This window comes from Sorghum bicolor, chromosome 2 (genome assembly GCF_000003195.3).
Source record: "Sorghum bicolor cultivar BTx623 chromosome 2, Sorghum_bicolor_NCBIv3, whole genome shotgun sequence".
Lineage (NCBI taxonomy): Eukaryota > Viridiplantae > Streptophyta > Magnoliopsida > Poales > Poaceae > Sorghum > Sorghum bicolor.
The window spans coordinates 5600197-5626310 of record NC_012871.2 but is presented as its reverse complement, the minus strand read 5'-3'; the positions used below and the strand labels follow the sequence as shown (position 1 = coordinate 5626310).

General features: G+C 40.5%; 2 protein-coding genes across 3 annotated transcripts; both read left to right on the top strand.

The window, feature by feature from the left end:
• Nucleotides 358-1665, top strand: LOC8059551 (thioredoxin H1). The gene is made up of 3 exons (XM_021454686.1): nt 358-567; nt 849-974; nt 1250-1665. Exons 1-3 carry the CDS (start codon nt 487-489, stop codon nt 1412-1414), a joined length of 372 nt encoding a protein of 123 aa, XP_021310361.1. The 5' UTR covers nt 358-486; the 3' UTR covers nt 1415-1665.
• Nucleotides 5501-17833, top strand: LOC8056638 (thioredoxin H1). Of its 2 annotated transcripts, none has more exons than XM_021454685.1 (3): nt 5501-5590; nt 17248-17370; nt 17453-17833. In XM_021454685.1, exons 1-3 carry the CDS (start codon nt 5501-5503, stop codon nt 17594-17596), a joined length of 357 nt encoding a protein of 118 aa, XP_021310360.1. In that variant the 3' UTR covers nt 17597-17833. The 2 variants fall into 2 exon arrangements, with proteins under 2 accessions (XP_021310360.1, XP_002461568.2); XM_002461523.2 differs by lacking the exon at nt 5501-5590 and adding an exon at nt 15705-15913.

Here is a 26114-nt window from a genome sequence, read left to right as displayed (position 1 = left end):
GCCATACATTTCTTTTTGGAAAAGAATTAAAAATACACAAAAATATATCAATGGTCAAGTTTTCTAGTACATCAACTATACTCGTTTTAACATGTACGGTTTAATTTGTGGTTGGTGAAGTACAATGTTTTTAAACGAATTCAGTAGAAAACTTTCCCAGGCTGAAGTATGATTTTTTTTTTTTTGTAATTTCTTCCACACGGATTTTGCACCACCACCGGCGACCGGCCGGCCGTCGGCAAGCACACCGGCGAGCGCGATTACGTCGTCCCGTCCAACAGGCACACCAACACACGCGTCACTGCGCCTATAAAAGCCACGCCTCGCGCCCCAGGCTATACTATAGGTCACCAACGACGCAATCTCTCTGCAAGCCAGCCAGCCAGCCACCGAGAGAAACCTCAGTCGTCAGCGCCGGCCAGAAGCTAGCTTTCGATCGATCCCAGCGAGGAAGAAGAGAGCTAGCGAGCTGCGACTGCGAGAGGCATGGCGGGCACCGTGATCGCGTGCCACACCAAGGAGGAGTTCGACGCCCACATGGCCAAGGCCTACGAGGCCGGCAAGCTGGTACGCGCGCGGCCCCGGCCGGATCGATCACCATCTCCCTGCTGTAAATTTCATTAATTAATTTCCTCGATAATATTGATATGCTGTCTGTTCAACGATGAGTACGTTTTTGTTTGTGTTCTTGTTCTTTGTTACTATACTACTAACAGTTCTACACACGGCCTCTAACATTATTGAGCATGATGCCATTTGAGCTTACTAATAATTTGTGTCAACAACTGGCCTGCTGTTTGATCAAATGTCCCCTACAACACCTGGCCTCGTCGATCGATGATGATCAGGTGGTGATCGACTTCATGTCCCCAACCTGCGGTGCTTGCCAAGAGATAGCCCCCGTGTTCGCGGAGTGTGCCAAGGAGTACCCTACTAAAGGTGTCTTCCTCATGGTCGACATTTTCGAACTCAAGGTGAGTACGTATACGACGTACGGTGTCGGCGTCTCATCCCAATATATAGCCAATAGTGTGTGTGTCTATATTTTTTCTGCTCAGTTTTGACTTGCGGTGTAGAATAATATTCACTTAGGGTGTAGAATATATATAGGTGATCATAATGAATTAATTAATTCACTAATGCATTCGATTTCGATTCAACTACTAACCCCATCATCATGCATATGGTCGTCGTCGTACAGTACTGATCATGCTAGCTGTGTGTTTCCTTGTTCGACGACGACGTACAGGAAGTTGCTCATAGCTACTGCATCCAGGCGGCGCCGACCTTCGTCTTCATCATGGACGATCTGACGCTGGAGAGCTTTGTTGGTGCCTCTCCGGATAAGCTCCGTAACACCGTCAAGGAGTTCATCGACAACACTTCTGCAGCCTCTGCGTCGTCCTCTGCCTAAGGAGACGTATATATATAGCAAACTAAACTAAATATAGCATCTATATGATCACCAGCCGTCAATAAGGGCCAACGAATGCCGTGGTAGGCTGCTAGCAGTAGGCACCGCCACTGTCGATCACTTTGGTCGTCTAAATAACTGACTGTGTACTATACTTACTATGTTCAGTTCAGATTCAGATCGGAGTCGATATATGTTGGATACTTGTGACTGGACTTGCAATCTAAATGTCTGGCTTCATTTCGGTTCGAGTTTACATGACTGAATGAAACACATGATGATGAAAACAAACGCTGAGCTTGTATCCTTGGCCTCAGCCCCCAGGCTCACCCGATCCTGCACATAAAGCTAAGCCATACGGTGACAGTGATTTCTCGTCCAAGGAACGATGGTTTCATATATGGTCTTACAATTATTACAATTGAAGCCTCCAACGTAACATTAATCCTCACGATGTGTTAGAAAAAAATCTTAAAACTCTCAATATTCATAATTCATAAAGACAATACTACAGTGCACTCTTTACTCCTTAAGAGATAATACCTAAGCCCTTGTTTTTTTATTTTTTTAAAATTAATTAATGTCTAGGTAGTGTACCGTACATTGCTAGGAATAGCTAATATTTTATGTTTAAAATAAACACATCACACGATTAGATAAAAATACTATAAAAATTAAATACCTATGTCAAGTGACATCTAATCTAAAAAATAAAATTTGTAAAATTAACATTATAATCGAAGTTTGACGTATGTTGTACCATTACAAAAAAAATATTGTTAAGAGTGTGGTTCATAGTGACAATCTATATGAGCTATATAGATTGTATACACTAAAAGTCATTATTATATACTCTCACATCAAGCCACATCATCGAAATGTGAGTCATTACATAGTTATACTAATTTATTTTATCTGGCTGTCCACTAATCATACATAGTACATCATCTCCTGATCACTTGACACATTAAGGTCCTTCGCATCCATGCTTCTGCTTCTTTGTGTGCCAACCAATGCTGTTTAGGTTGTATTTCTATGATATAGCATATCCATCCCTTCTTGCTTTTACGGTCACTCTTTGGTAAGGTAGCCATGAGGTGCATATATGCATATACCTGTGAGAAAGCAATACATAAATATATCTACAGGGATACATGGTGCTCACTTTAGATAGCATGTAAGATAAATAAGTCGTTAGCATCATAGTGGAAACTTTATAGTACCATACACCAAACTGCAAAAGGAGGGTACCTCATCTTGGCTTAACCCCAAGTCTCTCAATGACTTTGTTAAGGTGCAAACTAAGTCTGTCACTGAGAATATTACTCCAAGTGTTGAAATTGCATAAAGTAGAAAAATAAAGAACTACGTATGAGTAAAGAAAATGCTTTTACTTTGGGTGATCAACCTAGCAAAGATAGTCTCCAAGCTCAAGTGCACCAATACTATGCCTTGATCTGTGATCAAACGATAGGGACAGTTGTTTCTACAACTACCCTTACAAACTGTTTTTGTAGGGGCGACTGACATTACTAGCCGCCCTTACAAATGGATTTGTAGGGGCGGCTAAAAACACCAGCCGCACGCCCTACAGAGGCTCTTTAGCTGCCCCTACAAACTCGAACTGCAGTAGTGATTGCAAGCGAATAAATTGGATGCGGACGCAGAACTCAGACTACTGATGGCTATGCCTCTCCAAATACCAAATTCCTTGTTCCCATTCCAGAACACCTAGCTAGAGAATGTGATGTTCCAATGCAAGATGATGCCATGTGTTAGATATCAAGTTTATTTTGTAAATAGTCCTTTTCGATCCAACAATAATGTTAAACAAATGCAGCTTGATGATAAAATTAAAATAGAAGCAATTTTCTATTCATTGACAATATATCAATAGCAATTTTGATGAAATACTACTACTACAAATATATTGTGGGATGGCAATTACAACCACCCCCACCTTCCAATCATATCTCAAATGGTACATGGTGGGTAGTGCATGACTCATAGTTTCCCTTTGCAGTAAACTTATATCACTTTGTGGGGTGTACTACTAAGCATAGCTTAATTAGTCATGAGGGGATATGTGTGCACTATGGTTCAACTCCTTTTGCAACAATGTTTGCAGAAGTGCAGCTTGATGACAAAATTAAAATAGCAGCAAACTTCTATTCATTGACACGTGATGTATATATGTATGGTCTCTACTCTTTGCATCTTCCTAGGGCTCATACATTATTATCAATAAGAACACAATAATACCCTAATGTGTTACTACGTACTACAAAGAAGTATTTGGGTGGCAATGACAAACCACCCTGACCTTCCAACAATATATCTGAAAGGTCAGTGCTAGGTAAGCGTGGTTGCCATTGCCACCCAAAACGATTTGTAGTATAGTAGCATGCCATGTTTCTATTGGTAACTGCTACTCATATAAAATAGAATTTATGAACCCCAACTTGTGGAAGATGTAAAAAACAAAAAGTAGAAACCATACCTTGGGTGTCAATGAAAATAGAAATTCGCTGCTATTTCAATTTTGTCATCAAGCTGCTCCATTTGTTCACATTATTGTTGGAAAAGGACTTACAAATTAGACTTTACTATATCTAACACATGTCATCACATTCTTAGAACATCATATTCTGTTGGTGCTCTGCAAGTGGAGCAAGGAATTTGGTATTTGGAGAGGCGTAGCCATCAGTGATCTGAGTTCCACATTCGTACATCTAATTTGTACTATCACAGTTACTCACATGTAATATCTGCAAGCATCAAGGATCTGGTTTCTTGCCGTGCAAAAAGGGAGGCCCAAGAAAAGCCACCAGTAAGATAATACCGCACAAAGCCTATGCGTTCATTTAGTTACAATCGACACCGACCTTGGAAAATACAGCAACAGTGAGCACAATTTTATATTTGTGGACGGAGGTAATATATGTTTAGGTAGTGTATATATAAGTTTATTTATACGTACGTTTGTGTTTAATATAACTTCTAAAGCGAAAATAAATCCAACGTATATTCTTAATTTAACATATTTATAATAATGGTTGATAATAAATACATCAAAAGAACAATTTCTGAAACAGAACTAATATGATTACCGTAAAAAGAAGAATAAAATTTCATCAATACATACCGTACCACTTCTCACGAAAATATGCTTTTAGGAGCATTTTTTAATGCAAAACCATTGAGAATTCGTATTCATATGAACAGTGTTCAAGATATGTTTCTTAGTAAAACATAACTTCTCCAAACATTTGGCATCAATATAATGGCTTTCATATCTTTTGGTCTTATTAATTTGTTATTGCGGTTTTTTAATCAACGTGCCATTAACTTCAAACTCTAGTGCTTAACTGCTTATATTTTTTTTGTAACTTTTATTTAAAAGAGTATTAATATAATTCAAAGTGAATTTGTAGTGTCATTGGTATACAATTTGTTAAGGGAATCAATGATGGTATAAGGTTTGAGACAATCATTCCACCAAATTAATATACTAGTACGAGCAATGAAGTACTCTCGCCCCTCTCGCTCCTACGGGAGCCGCTTAGGGCGTGTTTAGATCCCAAATCTTTACATCCAAAACTTTTGGCTGTAAACTTTATATTTAAATAGGTGTTTAGATGCTTCTCAAATTTTTTTTTCTACAAGATACATGACACGGGTCCATAAGCAAGTTTACACAGTTTTGAGGCTCTAAGGTCCCAAATTCCAAATCTTTACAGCCAAGTTTAAAAGCCCCTGTTTAGATCTATTCTTTCAAAAAATGTCCATTTCTTCAAATATTTTGACTGTTTGGCTGCATGTAAACATGCCCTTAATTCAAGTTCTCACCGCCTACGGGAGCCGCTTAATTTTTTTGCGCGCAGTACTCTCGCCCCTCTCGCTCCCAGTCCATTCCAGTCGTCGCTGCGCCTATAAATTAAGCGGCTCCCGTAGGCTATACCAACGCAATCTCTGCAAGCTAGCTAGCTAGCCAGCTGCCAGCCCCGAGCGAGAGAAAAACCTTGGTCAGCATCAGAAGCTAGCTTTCAATCCCAGAGAGGAAGAGGAAGAGGAAGAGGAAGAGGCATGGCGGGCGCGGAGGGGACGGTGATCGCGTGCCACACCAACGAGGAGTTCGACGCCCAGATGGACGAGGCCTACGAGGCCGGCAAGCTGGTACGTCGTACGCGCGCGCTGCGCCCCGATCGATCACCATCTTGTGTTCATCTTGTGAAGATTGTGATGCATCATGGCACAATTGATCGTCTGCATCGACGTTTAATTTTGCACCAGCTGCGACAATTCTATACACAGCCTCTAACATAAGTATATATGCATTTTGAGCTTAGTTTGTCAACTTTTGTGCTGTTTTTTTTTCACCGTACGTACCTACTACGCCCCTCCATCAGGTGATCATCGACTTCATGACCACCTGGTGCCCTTTTTGCCAAGAGATAGCCCCGGTGTACAAGGAGTACGCCAACAAGTACCCTGCCGCTGTCTTCCTCGAGGTTGATGCTGAGGAACTGGAGGTGAGAGCGATCGAGCTAGATCGATCAGTACTGTCCCGAACCGAATCCATCCCCATCCACATATATATATGCCATTCACCAAACCGATCGATCGAGCATTTGATTTGATGATTTCAACCAACCAATGCATGCATGAAATGACTTCGTCGATCGTACTGATGATCATGCATGCTGTGTGTGTTTCCTTGTTGTTCTACACCTACACAGGATGTTGCTAAGAAGTACAACATCCATAGCTTCCCGACCTTCTTCTTCATCAGGAACGGCGAGACGCTCGAGAGCTTTGTTGGTGCCGATCCGGAGAAACTCGAGGAAACCATCAACAAGTACTACTAGTGCTACGTCGTCGATCGGCCGGCGCTCCTGCCTCGGCGTCCGCCTAAGGAGATATATAATAGTACTACTGGCCAACAAAATAAATGGCGTGTGTGCTAGCTAGCACTTATTAGCAGTCGTCAATAATAAGGGCCAACAAATAAATTACTGTCTGGCTTCATTTCTCTTCGAGTATGCGTATGCATGATACTGAAGAATGAAATACTACAGGACGATGACATCGCTAAGCTTGCACTGTGTGTATCCTTTTATTTGCCCCAGGCTAGCTCGTCATCCCTGCACATAAGATAAGCAATATGGTGACAGTGTCGAGGAATGATCGTCGTCTCAAACCTTACCAATTCCCTGAACGAATCGTATGCCTATATAGAGGACACTAAAAATTAGATTTAAATTATATTGATACTCTTTTAAATAAAAGGTACAAACACAAACAGTTAATTAAGCACTAGCGTTTGAACATTAATAACATACTCCCTCTAAACTTAATATTATTTCTCTAAACTTTTGTGAAAGTTTACTTTTTCTCTATGAACTCTAAACTGGATAAACCATCTCCCTCTACTTTTAAAACCATTCGTTTTATCTCCCTAGCTTGTTATGGGTGGTTTCCAAAGGTGGTTTTATTTTTTTATTTTTTATTTATTTCCACTGAATTTTTTGAAAATTATAAAATAAAAGGTACAATTTTGTTCGACTCCATATGAGTAGATCTACAGAGTGTACAACGGTATATGCTTTAGGGCACTCCCAATGCAAGACTCTATCACAGAGTCCAAGACAATTAATTACATATTATTTATGGTAGTATATTTATTGAAGAAAGAGGTAGAGAAAATAAGACTCCAAGTCTTATTTAGACTCCAATTCCACATTATTCGAGGTAATAAATAACTTTAGACTCTATGATAGAGTCTGGATTGTGAGTGCCCTTAGTACTCCCTCCATTCTGGTTTCATATCAACAAAATCTCAGATACCAAGGAGAGTAATAAGCACACACGTTAATACATGCAGCACAGAGTACGGTGATTACGGGGATTAAATGCATGAAGCTGCCATGCAGCCGGAGAAGCTGAACCGATCCATCTTCCTCGAGCGCGTGTGTATAGCCGGAGTAGTTTCGTATTTTTTTCGAATCGCGCGGCAAGAGTGGCGCGTTTTTTTCGGCGCTGTGGCAAAACATGCGAGCCATCCCTTTCAAAAATTTTGCATGGCGCCTTTCCAACCTAGTCGCCTGCATGCAAATGCTTCGTATTCTCACCCAGCGCCATGGAAGTTCATTTACTGCGTGAGTATTCCAAAGCATTGACGCCTAACATAGCAGACTAACTCCAAAACGTAAGAACGCCTAACAAACCAGAATGGAGGGAGTACAATTTTTTGTAGTAGCTTTAGATCTATGTTTTTCTGTAATTAATTTATAGCTGCAGTTTCTATGGTATAATTATGATGAAATTGTTATGATGGACTAATTATTGTATGCTTGAATTGTAGTAAAAATTTTATACTCATTGGATCATGTATAACTTAGTTATAGATTTATAAATTTCATACCCACTGAATCATATATAACTTAATAGATTTATTTCACACTGATGGCTACACCTCTCCAAATACCAAATTCCTTGTTTCACTTGCAGATCACCTGCAGAATATAATGTTCCAAGGATGATGACATGCGTTAGATATCAAGTTTCAGTTTTATATTGTCCTTTTTCCAACAATAACGTGCACAAATGCAGCTTGATGATAAAATTAAAATAGAAGCAAACTTGTATTCATTGACAAGGTATGGATTTCTACTTTCTGCTTTTTACATCTTCCATAAGTTGGGGTTCATACATTCTATTTTATATGAGTAGCAGTTACCAATAGAAACACGGCAATGCCTAAATTAACGCTACTATATATATTACAAAGAAATCGTTGGGTGGCAATGGCAACCACCCTTACCTTCCAATAGTATCTCAAATGGTACGTGGTGGATAGTGCACGACTCATAGTTTTCCTTTGCAGTAAACTTATATCACTCTATCTATGTGTCTGGTGTACTAGGCATAGCTTAATTAGTAACGAGGGACATGCATGAGACACTAAATATAGATGAAAATAAATAAAAACTAATTATACAGTTTAACTGTAAATCACGAGATGAATCTTTTAAGCCTAGTTACTCCATGATTGGACAATGTTTGTCATAAACAAACGAAAGTGCTACAGTTCCGAAAACTAAAAAGTTATCGGAACTAAACAAGGCCTAGGTGCAGTTTGATGACAAAATCAAAATAGCAGCAAACTTATATTCATTGACACTCGATGTATATATATGTTGTCTCTACTCTTTGCTTCTTCCTTAAGTTGAGGTTCATACATTTATCAATAAAATCATTACAATACCCTAGCTAACACGTCATTACTACAACGAAGTCTTTGGGTCACAACGGCAAACTACCCTCACACTAGAGGCTCCATGGGCGGCCAACCCATCCACATCAATGGAGAATAATTACAACAGTCGATCTTATTTTCACATTGTCGAGATTTACCTTACTACTTAGTCACTGTGAATATCCACACATGTCAACCTCTTAGCAGAAAAAAAAACATCTTTCTGAACCATTGCCCCCATCTAATGTCGCCGCTATGTGGCCTCGGCTGCTCCACTCAACCCTCCGTCACTCAAGGTGTGGCGGAGCCTTGGCCGCCTGCTGGTCCCTGCATGGTAGCATCACCTAGGTCCAGCGTATGTGGCGGCGACTACGATAGAAACAGTGTTAGAGAGCACACAAAAGATAGATGAAGAAGTGGCCCCGGTGAGCTTGTCCCGAGTCCATGCAACGGTAAAATACAAAAGGATCTAGGATTTTGAGAATCTAACTTGGGGGTGTTCTGGCACATGGGGTTGAAGTTCCTCCCTACCAACAAGGATCAAATGCTAGGTTTTTGTAGCCCCATTTGTCTCATTAAGATATATATCTATTCAAGTAGGCAATGTGTGCCTTGATTCGATCCCTTGATAGCGAGGTGCCTAGGGGTGAAAGTTTCATCAATCTCGAGACTTACAAGCCTAATTTATTATAAATGTTTATAAAGTGTGTGCGTGTGTGTAAAACCACATAGTAATCTCAATAATTTGCAACATAACTTATACATGTCATTTCTTACTCCTGCATCACATTTCAACAGTGAAACAGTGGCAGGGAACAATATAGTACATGGTTATTTTTCTAAAGAACATCACTGCAAAAAGTATGAACATCATCATCTGCAAAACTTCCATGAAATTCCCAAACTTTGCTCATGTCACTGGCCCAATCATATAGCCATACCTCCGGCCCATCAGTGCGCCTTCCTTTTAGGGCAGCAGCAACGCTACCTCATCACCTAAAAGTGAAGTACATGTAGATCAAGAAGCTAGCAAAGCTTCCACTGCGAGCAGCACAACTTGTGCTCCTGCTCTGAAAAGACTGATGGGATCTTTGCTCCAACGCGCGCTTTCGTAGGAGCTTCATTCTTTTGTCAGATGCACTTGGTGCCTCTGGAAGCTAATCTGAAAGTCTGCAAAACCACTAAACTGTGTGACATGGAGGCCAAGTGCATACGTGGAGGATGGGGCTAATGGACAAGCTGGAGCGTTAGGGAAGTCCTTAACCCCCCTCGTTCTCAAACATCCCATCAGTGATGATTTCCAGAATGACTTTTCCATTGTACAATATGCTGATGACACGCTTTTAGTTCTCCCAGGGGATGCTAGAACCCTGTTTAGCCTCAAAGGACTACTAAGAAGCTTCTCTGACTCAACTGGACTGCATGTAAATTTCAGCAAATCCTTTTTGATACCCATCAACATGGGATCTGAACGAGCCACTCACCTTGCTAATACTTTTGGATGTCAAGTAGGAGATATGCCTTTTACATACTTGGGTCTGCCTCTTGGAACTAAAAGCCAACAGTCACCGAGTTTATGCCACTGATGGCCAGAATAGAAAGAAGACTATCTGGAATTAGTAAATTTCTTTCTTACAATGGAAGAGTCATCTTAGTCAACTCGGTGTTCTCGGCCCTCCCAACCTTTTACATGTGTTCCCTTAAACTACCTTCACAAATCATAAAGCAAATTGACTCGTACAGGAAACATTGCTTATGGGACAAGGGTGACATTAACAGAAAAGGCAAATGCATGGTTGCATGGGAAATAGCTTGCAGACCCAAGGATCAGGGAGGTTTGGGCATAATTGACATTAAAAGCCAAAACGAAGCCTTGCTTATGAAATTTTTGGACAAATTCTACAATTATGCAGACTTACCTTGGGTAGAACTTACCTGGAATAAGTTATATTCAAACACCCAGACTCCTCCTCATGCAAGAAGCCCTATGGGTTCCTTTTGGTGGAAGGACATCATGAAACTTTTTCCAAACTTCCAAAAAATCTCGATGTGTGTACCCAACAGAGGTAATTCTGTTTTGTTCTGGGCAGATGTTTGGATTAACTAGTCATTAAAGGATAGATTTCCCCAACTTTTCTCTTTTACAAGAAAACTAAAGTGCTCAATCAGATTCTTCCTCAGCCAGTGGGAGGATGCATTGTTCAGCCCCCTTCCTCTACCTCCTCTAGCTGTTGAACAGCTTGATGATGTCTATGACATTCTTAATAGCAGAACTTGGGATGAAACTTTATGTGACTCATGGCTATACACCTGGGGATCCTCGGTCTATAGCAGCAAGAAGGCATACATGGTTCTCATTGGATCCACCCAAGCTTCCCCTTTATTCAAGTGGTTGTGGAAATCAAGCAATCTAGGAAATCACAAGTTCTTCTTTTGGATCCTTTTGAGGGACAGGCTTAATACCAGAAATCTTTTAAAAAGGAAACACATGCACCTAGAAGACTACAGTAGTGTTCTTTGCAATCTAGGATGTGAGGAAACTTCTTTCCATTTATTCTTTGAGTGCTCATTCAGTAGAGACTGTTGGGCCCCTCTATATCCATCAACTGGAACCTCAACTTGAGTCCCCTCGACATGTTAATCCAAGCAAGAGAGGCTTTTTGTAGCACCATCTTCAGAGAAATCATCATCACGGCCTGCTGGATCATTTGAAAAACAAGAAACGGCATCATCTTCGATAATGGCCAGAAGAACTTACAGCTCTGGAAGAGGCAGTTCAAAGCTGAACTTGGACTTGTTTGTACCAAGGCCAAGCCACCGAAAAGTGATCTATTGCTAAATTGGAGAGAGGCTTATATGTAACCTTTGTTGTCCTTTTTTTCCTTTTGGGCTTGATGCCTTGTAATATTGCTTTGTACTGATTCTTTTATTTAATTAAAAAAAAGGGTCGAGGACTCCCCTACCGTTCCGGTCAAAAAAAAAAGAGTGACGACTGACGAGAGACAGAAGCAAGACGGCAAACAATGGCGGCACCACCAGGACCAGGACCAGGTGGGTGCTCATTGACAGCCCCAGCGTCTCCTCTGCGCGCCTGCAGCTTCCTGCCTCTTCTGCTGCGTTGTGTTCATACGTGTCCGATTAGAACCGTGTACTACTTGTCACTGATGCTCGTTGTTCTTTGTTTGCAGTGTTGGCTTCCTGGTTCAGGCTCAAGTACCCCCACGTCACCATTGACACCCCAATGGTTACGTGGAGCAGCACCTTGACAGTTGACACCTAGCTCCTTCTCGGGACTTGTTTAGTTCGCAAAAATTTTCAAGATTTCTCGTCACATCGAATCTTTGGTCGTATGTATGGAGCATTAAATATAGACAAAAATAAAAACTAATTGCACAGTTTACCTGTAATTTGTGAGATGAATCTTTTGAGCCTAGTTACTTCATGATTGGACAATATTTATCAAATAAAAACGAAAATACTACAGTAGCAAAAAACCAAAATTTTTATGAACTAAACAAGACCTCAGTTGTCCTCATGAGTCGAGACTGATAGTTCAGTGTTTTATAGCTCGAATGCGATACTCAATCTGTGCATCAGTCACACAATCTCTCAAGTTTACTAGCAACGGGCGCTTGCAAATCTCGTTTCGACCTACTTGAAAATTGCATTGCGCAATTTTCAGAATTTTTCTTTTTTCTGAAACACCTAAGTGCTTTTTTTAAAAGGGCAAGCTCCCATTTGCATGCCCTGCGTAATGTTAGTGATCCAATGGTGACAACAATGAGAATCTGAGATTGTAACATACTAGTCACAAAAAAAAAAAAGAGATTGTAAGTTGTAACATACTCCTGTACGTGCAGGCCTGCACAGAGACGATCATGCCCATGATGGTCTCCAACGAGAGCATGTTCCCGCCATCCACCTTCAGCTATGATGAAAGGTCCGATGAATGTTTAGGGAGCTGGGGGTTCGACCGAGACCGCATTGCATATTATTTGACAGAAGTTTGCACTAATTTTATGAGGTTTTTTTAATAAAAAAACAAAAAATACTCTTACCCTACAACTTTGAGTGAGTGAGTTATATAGTTATTAAGTGCATGCATATTTTATTTTACTTATTATTACTCGATTCGGATTTTATATAGTTATAGGTCTGACTATATATATGTGTAATAAACAGTTTTCACTGTATACTCATGGTCATTGAAATTCCCAAGAACCGATTGATAATCTATGACTCACTGAGAAAACCGCAAGAAAATTACCAACAAATGGTAAACATTATTCAAAGGTACGTAATGTCGATCTCAGCTAAAAGAATATCATGATATGACTCTGTAATTATTAGTTGACGATCCACAATGGTTGTGTGCAGGGTTTGAGAAAGATTTATTGACCGTGAACATCTCATTGTTGTAAAGCGCCGCTTAATATAATTCATCCACAAGTAAATTGTACTAGCTAGCAAACTTTCGCTAACTTTTAGTTTTCTTATTATCGTGGCCATGAATTTTTTTTATATATCGTACAATGGTGTTTAATAGACAAGAAGGGGGAACAACCTATGTGGATATTACGTCTGCAAATTCTTGATGGTACATGTCAATCAAACACCCACAGAGACCCTCAGAGTACGTTACGTGTCTCTTTTCATTATCTTTTGAATTATATTGAATAACTTATATAACTAATATCTTTTTTTCTTTTATTTCAAATTGAAGACGGAATGGTTGAGAGAAAAGGTCATGCAAAAAGACCGCATCAGAGCTATTCAAGAGACGATAGCAGGATTCCTCTGCGAGCAAGTGATCAATCCAAACGGCGAGTTTCACTTCAACGGCAACGAAATTCTTATTCCAAACAACGTGATCATTTGTATCGGCTTTAGAGATTCGGAGAAAAAAAACTCTATGTATATATATATGTTACTAATCTTGTACTTATAAAATTATATATAAAACTTGTTACATATCCATCTATTAATTATTAATATGGCCTATTCATTTTATTATAGGCAAAACTTAATTATAAAGCTAAGCCTATAATAATATTTATGCTTAATATACGTGTAATATATATATTATTATATCAGTATAAAATATATATTGACAAACCTATTATTAATATATATAAACAAGAGTAAAATACACTGGCGGCCCTTTAACTTGTCAGCCTGTGCCACTTTGGTCCATGAACTTGCAAACCCGAAAAAGTGACCCCTGAACTTGTCCGTCTGCGCCACTTTGGTCCATAAACTTGCAAACGCAAAACAGTGGCCCCTAAACTTGTCGGGCTATGCCACTTTGGTCCATAAACGTGTAAAGGCTCTTTCAACGCGTCAACAAATATTTATTTATTTCATAACTAATTATTAATGAAATACTAAATTCATAAAATGTTTTGGGTAGCCTCTTCATGTGTACTCTGCCTAGAAAACCTAGAAAACGAATAATTTTTGCTTGTTTTAAAATTATCTCTTTTAATTAATAAATGCAACGAATTGATATATTATTTGATATATTTGACACTACGAATAAAAATATATCAATTTTGTAAATTAAAAAAGAAGTGCTGACATCATCGCTGACGTCAGCACCATAAACGGTGTCATGCATGGCCTACCAGAGGCGGCCACGTGGCAGAACAGTGCCATGTAGCCGGTGTTATTTTTGTAGTTGCATGTTTATGGACCAAAGTGGCACACGTCGACAAGTTCAGGGGATACTTTTTCGCGTTTGCAAGTTCATGGACCAATGTGGCACGTGCTGACAAGTTTAGGGGCCTCTTTTTCGTGTTTGCAAGTTTATGGACCAAAATGGCACAGGACGACAAGTTAAAGGGCCGCCGGTGTATTTTACTCTATAAACAATAAACAGAAATGGATAAATAAACCGAAAAGAAAAAAAAAGATCCCTTTAACACCTCGCAGGACCCTCTAAAACCGGTTGATATAACCAATCGGTTGTAGGGGGGCTTTAGCCTCGGTGAACCGAGACTAAATGTGGGCTTTTAGTCTCGGAAGGACAACACCGGCTCGAGAATCGGAGCAATGCTAATGCGTGCAACAGTGATAGCATCACCGGTCGTTAATAAAGACCAACGACAAATATTGCGTGCTAGCTAGCACTTAGCAGTAGGCACAGCCATTATCGATCAGTTTGGTCGTCCAAGTGATTGTGTACTATGTTTAGCTCGGAGTCGATATGTTGGCTCTCGTGCTGGATCGACGGGTTATCTATCTGATGAATACAGTGTATATGGATATACTTGTGACTAGGATTGCAATCTGGATGCATGTCTGGCTTCATTTCTCTTCGAGTATGACTGAAGAATGAAATACTACATGACGATGACAACATCCCTTCACATACAGCCCCTCCAGTTTCTTAAAAAAAAAGCGGCTAAGCAATATGGTGACAGTACACAGAATGCTCATCGTCTCAAACCTTACCAATTATCATAAAAAATTAGACAAAAAAATTATCATAAATTTGGCAAGCCAAATAAAAAAGTTTAACAAGTTTTAATAATAAATTTGAAAGTACAAGGCAGTGAAGTAGTAGCCGATCAAACTGACTTTTAATGCCCTTGTTGCAACTACAATAGTTGAATTATAGCCCCAAATGGCATGAGTTGTGGCGATTTATAACATTTTAAAATATTTAATTATTAATATATTTTTTAAAAAAAATTATAACCGTATTTGCTAAAAAAACATAACCATTTTTAAAAATATCCAAAAAAAGATATTATTGGTCAACTTTCAAATACGTTGACCTCTCGTGTGTGGAAGGTAGGAACACGAATTTTTCTTTCGCACGTACACGGAGTACTATTTTGCACCACGGCGGCCGTCGACAAGCAAACCTGAAACTTCGAGAGACAACACGGCAGCCGGCCGACGAGCGCGGTGACGTGCGTAGCCCCGCGTACGCGCCCGGCGACGTGGACCCACCAGGGGCTTTTCGGTCATTTTCTCCATCGACCCATCCCCCAGTCGCTGCGCCCTATAAATGCCGCGTGCACGCGCCCCGAATGAGGCCACCAACGCAATCTTGCAATCCAGCCCTCGTAAGAAACCTTAATCCACAACAGAAGCTTTCGATTCGATCCCACCGAGGAGGGAGGAGGAAGAAGAAGAAGACGGAAATGGCGTCCGAGGAGGGAGTCGTGATCGCGTGCCACACCAAGGCCGAGTTCGACGCCCAGATGGCCAAGGCCAAGGAGGCCGGCAAGCTGGTACGCACGCGCCCCCCGCTCCTCGTCTTCTCCGATCCCCCATCTGTTGTCCGCCTTGTAATTTCCTCCGTGTTTTTGTCTGGAGCAAAGCTGTTGAGGGGATTCGTCGCGCTAGGCTAACGGCTAGGTTTTTACTCGAAATCGTCTTCGGTTTCCTTATTATGCGGTCGCGCCCCGTGTTCAAATTTGTTCGGAATCGCGTCTGAGATGCTTGCGTTTGGCCGATTTAGGGTGTGGCGCGTGTAGTGGGGAAGAATTTGGTGGGTCGTTGCCGATTTTGGCAAATACTCCGTACAATCCAGGGGATGATGTTGATTGATGTAGTCTTAGAGGATTTGATGATGTCCACGGTGTGCGCAGATTTATTGGTGGAGTGGTGATATGTGGATGCAACGAATTTGTTGAACATGCTTTTCGAATCGATCCCGAATTTGTAGCTGAATCTCTGGTGGTTATTTGTAGTTATTATAGGCGTGATTTAAATTATTTTGCCTCCGGCTGATCTATATGTTGAACCGGAAACCCGTATGAGCTTTGCGGTAACTTTTGTCTGACTGGTTTGAGCTGGCGGTTGTTCTGTTTGGAGATCTGTATTTCCACATAATTTACGAAGTAGTAGATGAATAAACTTAGCTAGCGTATGAAGTCATTTAAAATCTGGGGAAAGCTTAGCAGTTACAGATGTCCTCTTTTATGAACCCATGATGTCATGTTGAAAATTGGAACACTCAAGGGGAGCCCATTTAAAATCTGGGGAAAGCTTAGCAGTTACGGATGTCCTCTTTTATGAACTTATGATGTCATGTTGAAATTTTGTACACTCAAGGGGAGCTCGTTTACAATTTGGGGAAAATTTAGCAGTTACAGATGTCCTCTGATATGAACTTATGATGCCATGTTGAAATTTGGTACACTCAAGGGTTGTTCCAATTTAAATTTGGGGAAAGCTTAGCAGTCATGTCCTCTGTTATGAACTTATGATGTCACGTTGAAATTTGATGCACTCATGGATAGGGGGGGAGAATCGGCTGCAGTTGAGATCTGCAAGCTAGTCATGTTGAAATTGGATAGAATTCAAGGTCCATAGTCCTATAGACCATCTCTGTGCCTTTTCTTGGATGTAACTGGTTTGTTCTCTTATTGTGTTGGATTTTGTGATATGGAACATGGATGATGTGAGGGTTAGCCAATGCTACTCCAGATCTGTGCCCATGCTGTCTAATTCAACCATAATTGAGTTGTTGTTCGTGTCGTTTTCTTCTTATGGCACAGTTGATATATAACAACTCTACAGCATCTAACATGGAGCTTTGTCAACTTGTGCAACCTTTCAGGTGGTCATTGACTTCACCGCCTCCTGGTGTGGTCCTTGCCGCGCCATCGCTCCACTGTTTGTCGAGCACGCCAAGAAGTACACTCAAGCTGTCTTCCTGAAGGTGGACGTGGACGAACTGAAGGTGAGAGCACGGTGTCCCGACAGCGACTCACCAGTTCCCCTTTCCATTACGGTGTACTGATGCTGTGTCCCTTGTTCCACAGGAAGTTACTGCAGAGTACAAGATCGAGGCGATGCCGACCTTCCACTTCATCAAGAACGGCGAGACGGTGGAGACTATCGTCGGTGCCAGGAAGGACGAGCTCCTGGCCCTGATCCAGAAGCATACCGCGTCCGCGTCCGCGTAAGAAGATAGTCAGTCGTCGTCAATAAGGGCCAGCGCATCGCATGGCTGTAAATGATGTCGTTATCAGTTTGGTTTGTCATTTGTGGGCGATTGTGAACCAATAGTATGTTCCGATCTGAATACCTTAACCATGGATACTTGTTGTGAGTTGTGATTTTGACTGGTATTGGAATTTGGATGTCTGGCTTCATTTTCTGTTGGAGTGCGACTCTTGAATAAACCACATTGGTGATGGCAACGCTGTTCTCTCCTGCACTAGGCCATGGTGACAGTGATTTCCTGTCAAACCATTGTCAACCAGTATATAAGCCCTCTTTGAAACTGAGAATGTTTCGTTTTTTGTTTCATTGTTTTTTCTGTGAAATAACTAATTCTTGTAAAAATTTGTGTATAATTTTTTTGTTAAGGCTATCAGAGAGACTATGTTACATTCTCATTTTTCTTTTTGGCTGCATTGCCCTTGGCCACCGCCAAATGAAATGGCAGAAAGATCAAGGAAATGAAGATCTGTAGTAGTACCATGGCTAAAATTCAGATGGAGCGGAGTATATTACTGTATTAGTGGTGCTGAAACATTTTGATCTCCTGTATAAAAGCTCGCGCTTGCATCAGTATGGCGAAATCGATAACGTAGCTAACAAAGATTTCTCACTAAATTGGTGTATACACATATAACATATCATGATTGTAAGTACAAACATTTAAGATAAATAGGGAGATATGAATGAAGTCAATAGGCTAACCAAGTGAAGTCCATCTCTACTTCAAATCTTCAATATCTGAAAATTTTCACGATCATCATGTAAAAGGATAAGAGGTGGCACCATTGGACCAAAAAGATCCTCAAATCTGAGAGCCTATTCGCTTGAACTTATCTGCCGAAACTGCCAGTCATTTAATAGTGTTTCTCTCAGGCTCACCAACCACTTTGTCTTCTTTTGAAGACAAGGGCATTGGCCATACCTGATGTTGATGACTGATATCCTAATCATATCTTGATCAGTCAGAGATTGGTTTGTGGCAGTTGACACACTGGCTCGGTTCAGGCCTTCAGTAATTCAGGGAGACGAAATGTGACTAGTCGTAGTCTCATAGTCGTGGATGCTCCTAGTCCAGCTAGCCAGCAAGCAGGCCGTAGTCCAAACGGCCACATAAAGTAGCAGGCGTGGAGGCCAGGTAACGTTTCGTCTCGTGCAGTGGCGGAGCCAAGATTTCAAACTTGGATATTCTTACTTCCACAAAGTCGAATTTATAGACTTAAAATATAGCCAATTATACTGCAAGTCAGTAACTTTAAATTAATATTTGCTAAAATGCCAGTTTTTTACATGTTTTGAGTTCAAATGTGTGAAAATACTATAGATTATAGCATTATACATTTATATATATAAGTATATACATATATTTACATAAAGTGTACCAAAATAGTTGGGTATTCCCAGAAATACTGGGGAATACCTCTAGATCCGCCCATGGTCTCGTGCGTAGCTGTTCTTCTTCCTCCGGCCACTGAAGCTGAGTTTCTTGTTGCGAAACTTCATTTTCTTTGACATGCTCATGGCACAGAATGATTTAGGGATAAAAATTGCTGGGAATTTAAGGTATGGCGAGCGCTATACCTTGCCATAAGAGAGCTCTGCCCCTGGCTACAGAGTACTGGATGCAACTGGAATGCATTGTGGTGATGTCAGTGAATATTGGGTGCTCTGAACATCCAGATTATATGGTGCTTGCAAGGTACTGTACACCATTTTCACTGCGCTGGCGAGGTGACTTGTACTATTCTGTTTCCTGTACTTTAGCTGAGCGTAGTGACTGTCGACTGATATCATTCAAATGAAGCTTTGTTGGTCTATGACATTGACATCTTACAAGTGTGCTCAAGCATCACGGGACGGGAGAACCCAATGCCGAGAACAAATTTTCATGATGCTATTTCTCTTCTTTTTTTAAAAAAAGTGAGATGATATATATACCAATATACTTTATTTTGGCTAGTGCTCAAAGAATTGATTCTTCAACTTGAGTTGATAGAAAGAAAAGCCCTGAATAAGAGTTTTGGTCGTAAAAAAGCCAAAGTTTCAGAGTAGCACCATCATGTGGCTTACTTTACTTTCAGTGAACGTTCAGTGCTAACTGCAATTTTCCTGCCATTTTTCAAAGATTCTATGCTTAATGGGCCCTCGGCATACTATTATTATTTTTTTTGGAGGGATCGTGCAAAGCACGTCTTTCATTAAGCAGAAGAGCAGTTTTCGAAATACAAATAGGGACCCTAATGGGAAGCCTAGAGCTTACCAAACCCCACAAGAAAAACAGCAAGGAAAACGAAGATAATAAGACACCATCCGTCAAACAGTTACAATAGTTGTCTACATGATGATGACCCAATTTCGCGCGACGAGGAGGCCATAGCGAGCGCTTCCCTTCTCTGATCCAGAGCTAGCTGCCACATGCTTGTTTCCGGCCGCGATCCAGAGTCTTTTGCCTCGTCCTCGATCTTCTTGACGAGTTCCATGGCCGACGTACGTGGTCACACGATTGAACGTGCGCGCATTCCGCTCCTTCCATAACAGCCATCTGACGAGGAGGAAGAAGGAATCGAACCCCCTTCGTAGTGGCTTGGGAATCATCTTCCTCATTGCGCACCACCACTGCATCGTGTTCCCCTGCTGGACATGGACTACGGTATCGAGGCACAGCCAGCGCAAAACACGCCGTCCAGACTTCTCTGCTGAATACACACCCAAGTAGGATGTGATCCATGGATTCCACCGCCTGATCACAAAAGATACAAGGCCTTGTTTAGTTCACCCTGAAAACCAAAAAGTTTTCAAGATTCCCCGTCACATCGAATCTTGTGTCACATACATGAAACATTAAATATAGACGAAAACAAAAACTAATTACACAGTTTAGCTGTAAATCACGAGATGAATCTTTTGGTCCTAGTTAGTTTATAATTGGATAATATTTGTCACAAACAAACGAAAATGCTACAGTACCGAAAACTTTTCACTTTTCGTAACTAAACAAGACCCAAACATCCGTGTCTTGCAGGCCATGGCGGCGCCGCTGATCATCAGGTCATAATACACTTACTGAAGTCTGAAGTTGCTGCATTCAAGTTTACTAGAGGATGTATGGATTGCTGTTGAAGGATTTTTTCTCTCTCTCTCTGTTGTCTGTATGATCTCTCTCTGATCATCAGCTCCCTGATGAGTTTCGTTCCTTAAATGAATGATGACGATTAAACTGCACACTGTCTACAGTCTACTTGTAGTGGACATCACGTCGCTCGGACAAATACATAAACGACGCAGTCATATCAGGACCTCTGGTTATCAGTCTCGTAGCAACAAGAGCTCTGCCTTATATTAGGCTCTCGCTCTGCATAGTACTGAGCGTTTTAGACCTTTCATAAGTTGAGTTACCAGAACAAAAATCTGCAATGGGTAAAGTTGAGCATTCTGGTGATGTTGGCAATTTTGATGGAGCGTGTACGCTATTTGGTGCCTCTGGAGAAATCACTGTACATGCTAGGCTCATACAATGCAAGCTAGAGATCCTGGTGTATCTGAAGTAAGCCTACAAGCATGAATGAATATAAGTACCTTGGGATCCTGGTGGTATTTTTCTTTATCAGCCTGAGTTTGAATCGGGGGAGGAATGCCATGTACCACCAGGCGTGAGTGTCCGTTGGGCCTCAAAGCTCAATGGACAGGTGCAACCAGGTGGGCTCTCGGCCCATGCAAGCAATAGAGATGTAACTGTTCTTTTTTGGAATAATAGAGATGCAAATTCTAAGCAAGCAATTGGACGCAAGCACGATCTTAGGCTCCCAACATCCAATCATATATAGACCTTTTTTTTGGCAAAAAAAAACTAAAAAAAACGAAGTGGCAATATGGTAGGTGGAACACCTTTTGCAACCTTAGCACAACGGTATTAAGTATGTTCTTCATGATGAGTCATGTCAAGATAGGTGATATGATTAGAATGTTCAGTCGGATCTAACATTCAACCTTTAGAGCCCCTCCATTTTATGTCTAAAAAAATAGGTGACATGATTAGAATGTTCAGTCTATGACGGATCTAAGATTCTAAAAAGCTACAAGGGGCTCAAGGAATGACTCCATTGCCATGGAGGTGGTAGGAAAGGTTTAAGCCTCAGCCACATGTGCACCAAGGTGTGGCAAAGCCATCCATGATCAACATACCCAAGTCAGTCTCTTCGCTTGTCTGAAAAGTTGTGGCTGAAAGTATTGTTCGCTGATTTGTTGTGAGAGAAAAACACTGTTAAATGACTAACAGATTCAGCAGATAAGTTTAATTTATTTGTGACGTTATTCATTAGGAGACGCACCTAGAAAAAGGTAGCAGGAGAGTGTTTTTTCTAATTTGTTTTTGTGAATTGTTTATATCATGTTCAATTCCCTTATATATTATTAAAAATACTGCCTACCGTTAAATTATACTATAACGAAATTGATTAATTTGTGTTTAGGGGCAGGCATGTCTACACCCAGCTTGTGTCGCATAACACCGACGAGCTCCGCCCCCAATACAGCAGAAGCACTTGCTGTTATCTTTGCATGGAAACAATACTTGTCTACACTGTGCTCTTGTTCGCAGAATTTCTTCTTCAGCTGGAGCAGGAGCGCCCACTTCATCTGTGCCATCATGACCTATTTGTGAAAGGTAATAAAGGATAAGCGTTCTACCGACAAATTAAATCACAGATGTGTCGAGAATAAGTAAAATATTTTAGCAACAGATTATTGTAGATACATGTCCACATTATTTGTGCAATTTAACACATATACGAGTACAATAGATCGCCAATTCGCCATGATAGATATACGCTATATATATATATATATATATATATATATATATATATATATATATATATAATAATGTCTTGTAAATTATCTACCTAAGTACACACATGTTTGTATAGTTTTCACTTACCCTTCCCATGCACATGAGCAGCAAAGTATCCAAGGAGAAGTAAAGAGAAAAACACTAGCGCATCCACGCGCCTTGTGTACTTCACCATGACGGGAGAAATTCTTCACGATCCTAGAAGAGTTTATATGCAATGCTGGCCTGTTCTACGCAGTACCACATATATACAGAGGAGAGACGTAGATAAGTAGTATGATCAAAGACAAGCTACTCCAAAATTAGTAGTGGTTTATCTCGTGCCACTTTTGTGACAAGTTTTAAATCCTTTCCTTTTAATTATTTTAGACAAAACTGCAAACTATTGATCACAGAGAGACTGGCCATACATATATTTATTTTGAGCTATGTCTGTGACAAGATACCAAATGATATCCTCCTAATTTGAGACAACAAGCTGGTCCCAATTAGTAGTGATTTATTTCCAACTAACTCCATCCCAAAATACACTGAGTTTTAGTTTATTCTAATTTGAACTATTTTAAATTGGACCAAACTTATTAGAAATAATAATTAGCATATGTGATACTAAATAAGTATATTGTGAGAATTTATTTCACAATCCATATAATGTTAATTTAGTCATAGATGCTGGTATTTTCTCCTGCTCCCTTCATAATGAAATATAGTGTGTTCTAAAGATTTTAAGATAGATTAAGAAGGAATACAAAGATGCACTAACCCTTACTTCATTTTTAATAAAAATAGTTCCCAATGTATATGCGTTGTTATCCACTTGATTAAATGAAGTTGTTTGCATAAATGACAAGTAACAATTTAGACTCACTTTACATGCATGGAGTTGTAAAAGCACCCTGGGCGCTTTAGAAACTCTAGTTTTTGTGAAGCTGTTCCACAATAGAGTTTATGGAGCAATCCCAAACAGGCCCACCATATTGTCTAACGAATTCATGCGCGCCTATTTTAAACAAAAATTGTCCTTTATTACTAAATCTTTTGTATTTGGGTATAATTTTTGATACACACTATATTCTAAGAGGTAGAGACTACAGATTCAGCCAAACCTAATATAATTATATTTTCGGAAGGAGAGATTATTTTTTTGGCAAAACTTCTTTCACTTTAAGCAAAAGTATAAACTCTTCAACAAGTTGGGCCAAGTATCTAAGTCCATCCATAGTTTAATACTAACCCCCATCCTAACAAATGTAATTCTAGCATTCAAAATACGTTCTATAAAGAATGCAACTATAGCTTCTAGACTAGTTATATGGGTCCCATCTAACAAATTCAACGTCCCTTCATCTCATCCAATTGTCTCGTACCTCATGTCCGATTTACTTATAGGATGTTTTGGTATGAGAAATGAGGTAGTAACAAAGATGAGCCTAGCAAGGACTCCACCCTAGCCATCTAGCTAGGACCACATGTCGTCTTCTCAACCAACACGGCGCTAACTCGAGATGGTCGCAAGGGGATCCATATAGTCGTCACTCACAAACAATACTAGCATAGCTTAACTGCAGGATCAAATCATATATACACGCAATGTACACTCTCATCAAGTATCATCAAGCCAAGGCACTATATGCTCACAACATTATGAAATTCCCATTTTTTGAATCATACAAATTTATAAGTTTAAATCTAACGGTCCTAACTCAAATACAAAATACATCTTCTAATGCTTCACTCAGCTATGTTCACTGCATCAGAGTTAACCGCGGCTCTTGGAGGATGCACATCCCCCTGCTCTGCTATACCATCGACTTCACTCAAGTTTGACATGAGTGATCAGCAAGTCTTCGGTACCTAAAAACAACTTAACGGTAGTATCCTGAATAGCATTGTACTCATAGAGCTTATTCCAACACAAGTGTTTTGTGGATGCAAAGGAGGTGTTTAATAGGTATTTGTAACTTAAGGCATGGTGCGATATAAAGGATGGCATGCTATGCTCATATTGCTATTGTATTAAGTGAAAGAATTCTAGTAAACTTGTGATGATATCAACAGCTTGAGTACAATTTAACCGTTTACTCTCACTTCTCTGAAATTAGAAGTAAGAACAACCAAAACACACCATCTGAGAACATTCATGCTTTCCATAAAAACTCTGTAGAGGTGTCTTATTTGTACCCACATGGAAACCTAGGGCGAAGCTCCATACCCGTGCCTGGATATGGGTTGCATCAAGGTTTCTTTTGTTTTGATGTACTGGATCATCTTGTTCATGCGATTTATGAATATCTGATTATACTTGTTGCAATGATTTATAAAATGGTTATGCTTGCTCGTACGATATATAATTGGTTGAACTTTCTGATGTGCCGGACAAGCGGGAGTCGATGTTCTGTACGCAGGATTCAAGGCTTGATAGTGGGGCCATCTACAGAATGCTAAAGGCTAAGGGACAGCCGACATCTGCAAGTGCTACCTTCATTTGGAAGTCCTTTGCACCACCGAGAGTACAGCTGTTCATGTGGTTGCTCTCACAAGATAGACTCCATACCAGGGCACTCCTAATGCGGAAGCATGTCATTGATCACTCAACTTGTGAAGTCTGCGGGCAACATGAAGAAACACAGGCACACATCTTCTGCTCCTGTGGTTTGGCAACCCAATTTTGGAATTGTCTGGGTATCCATGCTCCCCTCCAACCAGACAATGTCACTTCCTGGCCGCGCCCGGATATGATCCCAAGTGAAGGCTTCTCTACCTTCATAGCCCTATGCTGTTGGCAATTGTGGAAGTCCAGAAACGAGAAGGTCTTCAGGAATCAAGCCACCGGATTGAATCAACTACTGCAGCAATGTTCGGTGGTTTCAGTCCAATGGGGGTTCAGACTCCAACCATCCAAGCGCCATATTGTGCAAGCATGGGAACTAGCCTTCGAGTCGGCGAGACAAGGGGAAGGATGAGTGTCTTATTTCACTAGATTTCGTTCAGAACTTTTCTTTCTGTACGTATCTAAACTCCATCAGTCCGATGGAGATGTAAAAGTTCAATGACATTAGGCCATTCAGGGCCGATATGAAAATACAAAATACTCAGGTGGGGAGCGACTCCCCCCGTTGACAGTCAAAAAAAATAATTTATTTGACAACACATGACTCTATCATTGCCATGATAAATTGTTTATATGTCATCATATTTATGCGAATTATTTTTTGGATTAAATTAACATGAAAATTGCTTAAATATCTAACACCTTTACACACTAGGACCTCAAAAACAGAGAGATACACCCAAATTCAAGGTCGCTTAGTGAGTCCCTCTTGTACCGCTAATCTGGCATGACCTCTACCCCCAAGCAATTCCATGTGTGGACTCCTCCAGCTCCGGTCATCGATCATCCTAGCTTATGAGAAATCTGGAACCTTTTATTTCAACGAAACGGGAAGGAACCAATCAACCAAACCTCATGGGAAAGTTGGAGTTGAGTGGAATGTGCGTATTTTCGGTTGCAATGAAATGTCAAATCATATGCTTTTGGCCAAAGGAAAAAAAAAATCTAAGATGAATTAGAAATGTGGCAGGTGTAACACTTTGTGGCTTTAACACAGCGGTATTGAGTCCCTCCTTCGTTG